The following is a 12,496-nucleotide window of genomic DNA, read 5'->3' as shown; positions in this document are numbered from 1 at the left end:
CTGTTGGTTATGTGCTGGAAAGGGACAGACTGCTAAGAAAGTTTCCTCCCTAAATCCCGGTCTGGGTTGTAGCCTGTTGCTCCTTTTGCTGCATCTGCAAAGCTGCCTTTATTTGTGTTGCTGAACAGCAATTCAACACCTGCTCAATGGGTATGCAGGGAGAGATGAGTGGAGAGCACAGAGCCTCTGAGCTGATGTCAGGCACATTTGCATGGCCTCCCAAGAAGCTGCCTGAAAAATAGGAGATTCAGGCAGCCAACCAAGAACCCAAGAGAGAGAATCTGAAGTATACCAGGGAAACTTCTTCCTCACAATGCCACTCTACAGGAGTGGTATGTCTCTTCACTACCCATAATGCAGGGTTGTGGCTAAATGTCACACTCTATCCCTAATAGAACTGTGAAGTGTTTTCCAAAGAAGTACAGTGAAATGTAGGAAGTAAAATGCATGAATTAAATCTGACTCACCAACATGCTATTATGTCTTTTCCTCTTTATCTTTATCTTCTTTTGATTTCTCCTTTTTCTTTCTAATTTTTTCTTTTTCTCTCTTGTTCCCTTGGCTCCTTTTCTTTCATGGTAAACTGTTTTAGCAGCTACAACAGCATCACTCCCTTTTTGTAGTGTCCTCTCTCTTTGCTTTTGTTTGGTCTTCCTGATGCAATGGCTGACTTTAGAGTCTTGTTGAATGACTTGTGGTACTTTTCAAATATAGATGCCCTGCCCTAAAAAGTACCATCTTTGGGATACCTAGCTAATAAGAACTTCAAACAATATAAACATTGCAGAATTAAGATTTAAAGTAGTATGCCAAATTCTATAATTTTTATTGAAGCTGGTTCTCAGGCAAATAAAATAAGCATATTCTGGCAATTGAAAAATGTTAACAAATGTCTCCTACAAGCAAGTTAAGTCATCAACTCTGTAGCTATCTTGTAAAATCTCAAAGGATGACAACTGCAGTATTTTCACATGAACCCTCCACATTTTCTTTCTTTAAATACTTCCACACTCTCTCATTAGAATAATTTTAATCTTGCTTTGAGTCAATACTGCATTTTAACATGTAGTTTCCAAAAATGCAGAGGCATACAGGTTCTAGAAAATATGCAGTCTGAAGCTTCTTAAACTGAAATGTGGCTAACCACTAGTTGCTTGTTTTGCAACAGGATTTGCCTCACTTGGCATGCTGTCATCAGGTGCCTATCCAATAATCAAATTAAGATCTTCCACTTTTTGAAGTTTATTTCCACAACACGGGCTTTACATGCCCTTTTCATCCTTGCCCTTACTTTTTCAGAGCACAACCAGATATTTCAAGGGTTAATTTTCATGAGAGAGACCTGCAACACTTTGTGCTGGACCTAGAGACTGAGCAGTCAAATCTATTTGCTGTGTTCTACTCATCGTCTTTCGTATGGCTTGGGTAGATAGCAACAACTACAACTGTAGCTGTGTTCTCTGTAAATAGGAAAAAGATCATTCTGCATCCAAAAGAAGGTTGTTATTTTTTGGTTCATTAATGCCCATGTTCATCATTAGACTAACACACAAGATGTGGCATATGGACTAGAAATGTGGTCGTTACCAATGGCCACAGGAACTGATGTGTTTTAGAGATGGCCCACTGAAACTGGGAACATTTATGGGCACGAGGAACAATAAATTTGATTTGTTTAGGAAATACCATTTTACAACTGGCTTTTGTTATGAGAGAAGATATCTAGAACAGCTGTTAATCCAGTTCTGGGCAGTGTCTGGTTCTTATTTTTATTTTGGCAAAGGGCTGTAGGAAAATATCTTAGTGAGTAAAGGTAGGCTAATCATAGTCCAAACCCTAGTCAGGAGGGAGTCATGGTCAGACACAGCAGTTTTGCCCTTCAAGACAAAATGAAGAGAGAACTGGAAGCCAGATCTCTCCCAATCACCACAGCATTCAAGGGACCATACTATGTTGACTGAGCAGTAGGTCCTGCTCATGTTTAATCTCTAACATGATAGTTCCCAGATACAGGCTCACCTCCAGTACAGAAGTATATAAAGGGATTAGTCTTCCACCAAAATAATTGATTTTTAAAAATGGTAATGAAAAAAGACAAAGATTTAGTAATGAGCATACTGTATTGTGAGAATGATACCAGTGAGTGTAACCACACTTCAAGAATCACCTCTTAAATAAAAACTATGTAACAATGATACAGATTCTGTTGTTTAATTTAGTAATCTAGAAAATATCCAGAAAGTGGTACTGAAAAATATGAAAGCTAATCATTTATTTGCAGTATTTCAATACTTGCCAACACTACTAGAATGAATCTTTGAACTTTTTTGCAAATACAGTAACTCCTTACTTAACATTGTAGTTATGTTCCTGAAGAATGCACCTTTAAGTGAAACGATGTTAAACTAATCCAATTTTCCCATAAGATTTAATGTAAATGTGGGGGGTTAGGTTCCAAGGAAATTTTTTTGGGGCAGACAAAAGGCATTATATACTATACAATACCGTACTGTACTGTGGTTGGGAAGTGCCCCTGGCTTACCCCACACAGGCACAGCCCACTGCAGGCAAGGACGCTAGGAAGCACCTTTGCAGCAGCAGTGGCAGCTTACCTGGAGAAGAACAGGCGCCGACTTTGTCGGGGGATGCTCCAGGCCCCCCTCTTCCTGTCCCCGCTCCACTTCAGGCCCACCTCTTCCCACCCCCACTCCACCTCCTTTCTGGAGCACGCCGCATCCCCATTCCTTCCTCCCCCCCCACCCCCAGAAAGTCCTAAGTGCCGCCAAACAGCTGTTTGGTGGTGGGGGGAAGCGCTGGGAGGGAGGGAGAGGAGGTGGAGAAGAGGAACTTGTGCAGTGCTCCCTTGTAAAGTTGCTGCTCTTCCACAAAATCTTACAAGCAGTGGACAGAGCAGGCAGCCAAACGACGTTATAAGGGAGCATTGCACAACTTTAAATGAGGCTGTTCCCTAATTGAGCAGCAAGGTAACTTTGAAACAACGTTAAGTGGGAGGATGTTAAGTGAGGAGTTACTGTACTTCCCTATTTTGTTTTCTACAGGAGAGCCGATGAGTGGAGAACAACTTCATCGAGCTGTCAGTATGAATGATGTAGAGGCAGTTCTTAACATTCTTCAGGGAGGGTGAGAAAATATTCTGATTATAAAATATCTATAAAGTATTACAGTGGACATGAAATCATGTAAACTGCCTGATGCTATTGTGTTTTGTTTCAATGAGCTAGTTTCCCCATGTCCTAAAAATTAGATTTTACATTTTATGATAAAGTGACAAATTACAAATTTGCTTTGTGTAATATCATTTTACAAATTGAATGTGCTATTTGGTTTTGGTCATTCTTCCTTAAAAAGTGTATATCAGAAATAGATGGGATCCAAATACAGGCAATGGGAATGATCAGAAGCATGGAAACACTTCCATGTGAAATGAAATTGAAGAAACTGGTAGTGTTTATTTTACAGAGTTGACAAATAAGGCAGAGGGGATATCATAAAAGGGTACAAAATAAAGAAAATGGGCACCTATATTCATCCCTTCTCATAACACAAGAAAGAGGGGACTTCTGATGAAACAGAAAGGTAGAGCAGGGGTTCTCAAACTTCATTGCACCATGACCCCCTTCTGACAAGAAAAATTACTACGTGACCCCAGGAGGGGGATCGAAGCCTAAGCTCACCTTCACCCCCCAAGTCCCGCCACCCCAGGTGGGGCGGCCAAAGCCCGAGTCTCCCAGCAGGGAGGGGTCCAAAGCCAAAGCCCAAGGGCTTCAGATCCAGGCAGGGGGCCTGTAATCTGTGTCCCGCTACCCAGGGCTGAAGCCCTCGGGCTTCTGCTTTGATCCTAGGCTATGGGGCTTAGGCTTTGACCATGGGCCACAGCAAGTCTAACGCCAGCCCTGGCAACCCCATTAAAATGGGGTCGTGACTCACTTTGGGGTCCCGACCCACAGTTTGAGATCCGCTGAGGTAGAGCATTCAAAACGAATGAAAGGAAATACTCTTTTCTCACAATGCACAGTTAGCTTGTGGAACTCATTGACCCAAGCTATCACTGAGACCAAGAGTTTAGCAGAATTCAAAAAAGATAATCTTTATGGATAATCAGAATATCCAGAGATTCAAAAATAAAATTCCTGAATTTTGGAAAGAATATAAATTCTAATGATTTATGCATAAGCCAACCATTATCTTTTTGGTATTCTAAAAGGTCTTGAATGTCTATAGTAGCCATTGTCACAGACCGAATACTGGCTAGAATGACCACTGATCTGATCTAGTGTGTCAATTCTGTGTTCTAATATATGATGTAAAGTTCTAAGTAATTACTATACTTACATGAAAAAATATTGTTTAGTTCATTTTTATTTCATAATATAGTCTGTCTTCAAATCTTTATCTATTCTTTTATGAAAAAGAATTTGCAAGATACTGCCCAGATGGAACACAATGCCAAATATTCTGTAATGCTAAGCAGAAATGAAGAAACTCTTCTAACTCCAGATTTACTGTGTTAGAGGGCCACCCTGGTCACTTCACTGATACATTTTAAATTAGCATTAAACTATATATTTGTTTTTTCTTTTTCCCTCTGTCAACTATCTAGGGAAAAAAGTATCTTTTCCCTGAAATTTATTATGTATATTCCATTGCCAGAAGATATATTTTTCTCCAAAATTTTGAAGCTAATTGGACAAGACATATTGGAAGAATGAGATATGGAAAAAATAGAGGTTTCTTTTTACTTTTGGAAAAGTTTTCTCATTTACTTTGGAATGTTATATTTCAAATATTAGGTTGGTCTATAAATTCTAAATTTATTTTAGTATATTGTCCTTGAGAACTAATGTTTTTAGAAGGGCCAGGTGGTAAATTTTGGGGTTAACTGATATGAAACTTAGAGCTTTTGGAAAAATTCCATCTGTGCCTGGTGAAGTTGGGCATCAGGAGTAATCTAAACTGTTATAACAATGAGGAGTCCTTGTGGCACCTTAGAGACTAACACATTTATTTGGGCATAAGCTTTCATGGGCTATAATCCACTTCATGAGATGCATGTAGTGGAAAATACAGTAAGCGGGTTGTCAGGGTTCCCTCCCCACTCTGAACTCTGGGGTACAGATTTGGGGACCTGCATGAAAGTCCCTCTAAACTTATTTCTACCAGCTTAGGTTAAAAACTTCCCCAAGGCACAAATCCTGTTTCCACAAAATATCCCCCCAAGCTCCTTCACCCCCTTTCCTGGGGAGGCTTGAGAATAATATATCAATCAAATCGGTAAACAAGCTGAGCACACTAAAAACCAATCAGGTTCTTAAAAGCAGAATTTTATTATAAAGAAAAAAGTAAAAGAAACACCTCTGTAAAATCAGGATTGAAGGTAATTTTACAGAATAATAAGATTTAAAACACAGAGGATTCCCCTCTAAGCAAAACTTCAAAGTTACAAAAACAGGAATAAACCTTCCTCTTAGCACAGGGGAAATTCACAAGCTAAAACAAAAGATAATCTAATGCATTCCCTTGCTATTACTTACAATTTGTAATCTTAGATGCTTATTTCAGGTAGGGTTTTAGGAGATGTTTTTCCTGCCTTGGTCTCTCTCTGTCCCGGAGAGAATAACCAAGAGAGCAGAAAAACAAAACCTCCCCCCACAGATTTGAAAGGATCTTCTTCCCTTATTGGTCCTTTTGGTGAGGTGCCAACCATGTTATTTGAGCTTCTTAACCCCTTACAGGTAAAGGAGGGATTTTATGCTACCCTCAGCTGTATGTTTATGAAACAGGTATAAATATACAGCATGTGAAAAAGATGGGAGTTGCCTTACCAAGTAGGGGGAAAGGGGTCAATGCTAATGAGGACAATTCAATTAGGGTGGAAGTGGCCCATTCCCAACAGTTGACAAGGGGTGACACTAACCCCCCAGTTGGTAAGGCAACTCCCATCTTTTCAGGTGCTATATATTTATACTTGCTTACTGTATTTTCCACTCCATGCATCTGATGAAGTGGGTTATATCCCACGAAAGCTTATGCCCAAATACATTTGTTAGTCTCTAAGGTGCCACAAGGACTCCTAATTGTTTTTACTGATATAGACTAACACGGCTATCTCTCTGAAACCTAAATTGTTATGTTTTGGGGTGTGTCTTCCCCCCACCCCTTTAAAGTAATTACTGTGAGAGTTTGAAAGCTCTTCAGCTGAACTAATTAGATCCAAGGAACTTATGAAATTGAAACAAAATAACCAACTACATCAAGTAGGCGCATATCAATATTCTAAATATTATATTTGAAAAGGAAATACCTAGACAAAACCTTTTTGTTAAGATAGAGTTAAGCTTTTAAATACATATAAAATTCATTATTAAAACTTTTAGATGTGAAATATTCTAAATATTTTAAAGCTAGGAACTGTAGTATTCAGATTCTGAAGACAATCTGAACTTTAAACCCAGATCAACTTCTGTCTGCTACCCTTATCCATGACAAACTTTCATGCTCATTTGCATTTCCAGTAGTAACCACAACCTTCACCTTACCATCTATATATATAGAACTAAGACTGTTGCCTCCTCCCTATACTAGATGGTGGATTGTGGCTCTCACCTGGTAAGTAGGGAATGGCCCTCATGGGGTGTGATGTGGCGGAGCCAGGGCACTCTTTCTGCTGGCTGCACTCCTCACATGCATAGCTGGGACCATAGGTGTTTATCACTCTCTACTTAGCGCCTGAGAAACTTGGTTTGTTTTAGGTGGTGTCATAAATACAAAGGGAAGGGTAAACCCCTTTAAAATCCCTCGTGAACAGAGGAAAAATCTTCTTACCTGTAAAGGGTTAAGAAGCTAAAGGTAACCTTCGCTGGCACCTGACCAAAATGACCAATGAGGAGACAAGATACTTTCAAAAGCTGGGAGGAGGGAGAGAAACAAAGGGTCTGTGTCTGTCTGTATGCTGCTTTTGCTGGGGATAGACCAGGAATGGAGTTTTAGAACTTTAGTAAGTAATCTAGCTAGGTATGTGTTAGATTATGATTTCATTAAATGGCTGAGAAAAGAACTGTGTTGAATAGAATGACTATTCCTGTCTGTGTGTCCTTTTTGTAACTTAAGGTTTTGCCTAGAGGGATTCTCTATGTTTTGAATCTAATTACTCTGTAAGGTATCTACCATCCTGATTTTACAGAGGTGATGTCTTTACTTCTATTAAAAGTCTTCTTGTAAGAAAACTGAATGCTTTTTCATTGTTCTCCGATCCAAGGGTTTGGGTCTGTGGTCACCTATGCAAATTGGTGAGGATTTTTACCAAACCTTCCCCAGGAAGTGGGGTGCAAGGGTTTGGAGGATTTTGGGGGGAAAGACTTGTCCAAACTACGTTTCCCAGTAAACCCAGTTAGAATTTGGTGGTGGCAGTGGAGATCCAAGGACAAAGGATAAAATTAATTTGTATCTTTGGGGAAGTTTAACCTAAGCTGGTGAAAGTAAGCTTAGGAGGTTTTCATGCAGGTCCCCACATCTGTACCCTAGAGTTCAGAGTGGGGGAGGAACCTTGACAGGGGGTGTTAGTAATTAGCTGTTTAAAGTGCTGTTGTACCACTTTTGGCAGGTGTGCAGGGTAGAAAGTATAGGATGTATCAGCAGGAGCAAAGTTTTTTTGGGAAAACTGAGAGATAAGGCCAGAATTTGGTGGCCTGAACCTACTGTATCTCACAGAGGAAGGGAAAGGCTCGTCTTTAAGGTGCCACAAGTACTTCTTTTCTTTTTGTGGATACAGACTAACATGGCTGCTACTCTGATTCCAGGATTTAGCTCCACAGCTCTTTGCATGTACAGAGATACCATCCCAGTTTAACAGACCAGTAAGAGTAAAGGAATCCATTATACTTCACCTTTTGTATCAACCTCATCCATCCTCCCCATATGATAGGCACATCTCTCTTGTCTGTTCGTCACAAATTGACCACAGATGTCATAGAGTAACATAATCATAGAGATGCACACAGACTCATTAAGTTATTTATATAAAACTGTATATATTTTAATCACTAGCAAGTTACCATCCCATTCAGTTGCAGTTGGTAACATGCAATTTCTAGTTGCTTTCATTTGTATAATAGATTAGTATCCTAGTTAAGTCAACAGGGTTAGAATAAGCTTGTTGTGAAACTGTCCAATTTTCCTGATTTTTTTCAAATGTTTATTAGAATATTCTAGTTATTATTTTGACTGCCATTATATTTCCAACCTCAACTCTGAGATGGTGAAGTTCTTTTTTCCCTAAAAATATCATTTTACCTAGGCAGCTATAATTTTTTAAGTAGCTTATTTTTCTTGGAAAAATGAAACTTGAAAAGTATTTGTAAATGAATTTCTATGGAAAAAAACAATAAAAAACAAACTAATAGAAATCAGCAAGAATAGTAGTCAGAATTTTTGATAAAACGATCAATGTTTTTTACTTTCACGCTGTTGGCAAAATTAATCAGTGATTACAATGCTTTGAATTTATAAGACACTCTTTAGAAATATGTTATGGAAAGATTTATAGTTGTCTCTGAAAATATTTGAGATACACTAGTTTGTAACATTTTCTTTTCTCCTTCTGTAAGACATGTGAAGGTGGATGTTCCTGATAAACTAGGCTTTACTGCTCTGATGGTTGCTTCTCAGAAAGGATATGATAGGTATTACTGCTTTTATTTTACCTCTTTGTTGTGTAGGATTGATTTTTACACTTGTTTAATATATTTGGAGCACAATAATAGACGGTCAGTTTAGGAAAAGTAGAATATTATTGATGTTTTGCTTTTTTGTAATATAAAGGCAACTTTGACAATTTATAAAATTCATCCAGAGTGTTTATTTTATTCTTCTGTGTACTTATTGTTGAAAATCAAAGAAGTCCCTTTTTAGGATTATTATTTATTTATTTTTTCACTATCAGTAATAGACTGTGTGTGCAAAACAAAGTTTTTATTTACTCTTTCAGAGTTTCTATTTTAATGAGAAATGTTAGTTTACTGGGCATTGTTCTTGATGAAAATATTTATTGCTATGTAGGCTTGCGAAAATATTGGTACAGAATGGAACAGATGTAAATCAGAAGAATGGAAGTGGAAAGGACAGGTACTGCACAGATATATTGCTTCACCAGAGGTTTTGGGGAACTGGTATTATGCATTATTGCATCATTATTTTTTCAGTTCTGGAAACTGATATTCAAATTCTAGTTTTGGTCACAACTGAAAATGAGTTTTATTGATTTAATCTTAGTTTCCATTTGATCACATCATAAAATTGCTACGAAATTCAGTAAACTGGCAATCTTTGTTCAGAAAGAACACAGGACTTCATTAGAAAAGAGAATTGTAGATCAGGAGTCAGCTGTATTAGCAGAGGTCTGAAGAGGAAGCTTACACAGTATTTACTCTCACTGCTTGGCTCTAATCTCTAAATTCACTCATTTTTATTTGTCTCTTTTCTTTACAAATATATCTTCAAGGAACAACCCTCTCTTCAAATAAACACTAGAACAGACTGTAGTAAGATAAGAGAAGTGGCTGATAACTATGATATATATGTAGTTAGGCACCGTATGCTGTTCTATATTAGAGCCGCTATACAAAATTCATATTCAGCTGAAAGTTGATCCCATCTAGTGACTCTTTGGTGGCCCCTATATGAGATAAATTTGGTGTGTGTCTGCTCCCACATCACAAAGTCACCACAACGCTGTATAATAATGGGCAGTCTCAACAGAGATACTGATAAGTGCATGGGCTATGGAGGCTGCTGCTGCCCTCGAGGTAAACAGAAGGTATCATTTACCAGGACTATCATGACAGTGCCTTTAGTCATCACTAATTTCGCACACAATTTTTAAAAACAAGTTTATGGTAATAAGCAAATTTTAAATATGCAAATTAGTCAATTAATTGATTTGCATAAGGCAGTGCTTCCTAAAATCTAGGTAAGCCTGCTAGGTCTTTCTGTTTCTGCTGGACCTTGTCTTTATCTGGGCTACTATCTTGATGCTGTCTGGGCTCCTTCTAGTCTGGCCTCATGGCATTTTACATAAACGTCTTCCTTTGAACTTGGCTTCCCCAGTGATTTCCTTCTGGTATATTCTTTACTGTGCCTGTCCCTTTGCTTGCAGCTGTCACCCTACTTCCTTCTCTGATGAGACTGCTACCAATCTGCTGGAATCCCTTACAGCTGTCATCCCTGAAGCATTCAGGAAGCCCAGTCCATTTGTAGCTACTTGAGTTTCTAGTGTAGTCACTCTGATTTCCCCATTGCATTCTTAGCTCCAGGCAGCCCTTTCTGGCAGTTCCGTTATCCTGCTTGTCCTCTCCATCATAACTAGGTTACTCTGTTTGGTACTTAGTAAATCAGACAATGAGAGGTAGAGTTACCTGGTTCCATACGTTATCCAAAAGATAGATGCTCCCAGTGATGAACCTTTTCAAGTGTCCCAGGATATTTGTCCATCTGCTTCTCTATTTGTTAGATCACGAATCTGTTTCCCTGCCCCCTTGGATGATCAGTGGCCCAGTTATGGCTTTCTGGGGTTGTAGCATGCACGCATACATGTGTTTTGCCTGGTAATGAACTGGCAGGCTCAATACTTTTCTTATACACAGAGCATCAGTATTCAATTAACTTTATTCCACATGCTCCAAATAAATGTATTTGTCTTGTTTTCCTGTGCATTGGTAAAGTGTGTTTCCATCTCTATCCATGCACACATTTGATGCCAGGGGTCATGGTTTTGGGAAAATCTGAAGACTGTCGGATATCATCTGAGATTAACAAGTGTATATACACAACATTGTGATATAAATTAGATTCTTTCCAATTTAAAAGTACTGTAAAGGGAAAACTTTGATAATTGATCACTGCTTCATGTTTCTTGTGAGATTAACATAGAACAATTTTATTTTGGTTGACAATGAATTTAAGGGCTCAAAAATTAAATGTGTGATTTCATTTTGTGTACTTGAGTAGCTCCCTTGTGACAGGTGCTATTCAAAAATAAAATAAGTCCTTGTCTTGATAGTTTACAGTCTAAATAGGGACAAGACAGGACAGGTGGGTATAGAACCAAATTTTGTGGGAGGGAAAAGACAAGGATAATAGAAATACAAAGTGTGAGTATATTAGCTGAATGTACAGTTTGATAGCTACATATTTATTTTATTTAAAAGAGATTAGTGAGAAAGAGATATTAATCACTAATGAGACAATTGTACAGACATTATCTAGGCAGGTGGCCAGTTAAAATATCATCATAGTATTATTATTATTTATTACAGGCTAATCTTGTTTTAATTTTAATACTCTGATTAAAAACATATTTATATTTTCATTTCACCTTAAGGATTCAGTTAAGGCTTTAAGAGCCGGAACTGTGTTAGTGTAGGAAATGCCTCACCTCAGTGACAGCGTTATTGTATGTGGTGTAGTTGTAGCTGTGTCAGTCTCAGGGTATTAGAGAGACAAAGTGGATGAGGTAATATCTTATTAGTAAAAGATATTACCTCACCCACCTTATCACTTTGACAGTGTTATTGTTGTTAATATTACAGTAGCGCCTGCATGCCCCAGCCAACATCAGGGGCCCCATTGCACAGGTGCCGATTTTCCAAAGTACTGGGGGGGGGGTTTGACCCCTGTCTCCATCCCAGGGCCCACCCCCACTCCACCCCTTCCCACCCCTGCTCCACCGCTGCCCCGCCTCTTCCCACCCGGTTTCACCTCCCTCCCCCGAGCACGCTGCTTCCTTGCTTCTCCCCACCTCCCTCCCAGATTCCTGCATGCTGCAAAACAGCTGTTTGCGATGGGTGGGAGACGCAGGGGGGTGGGGAGGCACTGATCCATGGGTCCGCCGGTGGGTGGGAGGCACTGTGGGGAGGGCCAGTTCTGATAGGGGGGTTGCCAGTGCGTGCTCAGCACCCACCATCTTTTCCCTGTGGGTGCTCCAACCCTGGAGCACCTACGGAGTTGGCGCCTATGCCCCATTGTACTAGGTGGTGGTAAAATATAGGAAGAGACCATTCCTGCCCTGAACAGCTTACAGTCTAAATAGACAAGACAGAAAGGTGAAGTGATTTGCTCAGTGTCACTCAGTAGGGCAGTGGTAGAGCAGGGACTAGAAGCCATATTCCATGACTCCTAGTCCAGTGCTCCCATCCACTAGATCAGAATTTCACAGTGGGGATCATGAATGGCAGTCAGGGTGATCACAAGGCATTGAAAATTATATTACTATCTAAAGCAAAGAAAAAAATCTTCTCCCTCACTTTCTGTACACCCTTACGGTCTTAAGGTCTAGTATTCTCGGTTAGCGTCTCAAAGATACACAGATTAATAGGATTATTAATGATACTTTTTTTACTGTAACATTTATGGTAAATGTAAAGGAGTTTCAAACATTTTTGACTTTGAATAAGGGGTTGCCAACCTGAGAGAGGCTGAGAAA

At 39.2% G+C, this 12,496-nt stretch overlaps 1 protein-coding gene across 3 annotated transcripts in view; it reads left to right on the top strand.

Annotated features, from left to right (window-relative positions):
- The window catches only part of FANK1 (fibronectin type III and ankyrin repeat domains 1), a 64,635-nt gene that overhangs the window by 46,945 nt on the left and 5,194 nt on the right, over positions 1–12,496 (top strand). For 2 of the 3 annotated variants that reach the window (XM_078853853.1, XM_073354069.2), the window contains exons 4-6: positions 3,060–3,141; positions 8,625–8,699; positions 9,076–9,141. In XM_078853853.1, the coding sequence (XP_078709979.1) occupies positions 3,060–3,141; positions 8,625–8,699; positions 9,076–9,141 (223 nt within the window). The remainder of the gene's footprint in view (positions 1–3,059; positions 3,142–8,624; positions 8,700–9,075; positions 9,142–12,496) is intronic. The other variant, XM_078853852.1, reaches the window with a different exon arrangement.

Source organism: Lepidochelys kempii, chromosome 7 (assembly GCF_965140285.1).
Source record: "Lepidochelys kempii isolate rLepKem1 chromosome 7, rLepKem1.hap1, whole genome shotgun sequence".
Lineage (NCBI taxonomy): Eukaryota > Metazoa > Chordata > Testudines > Cheloniidae > Lepidochelys > Lepidochelys kempii.
The sequence above is the reverse complement of the archived record's forward strand: the minus strand, read 5'-3'. Positions and strand labels throughout refer to the sequence as shown.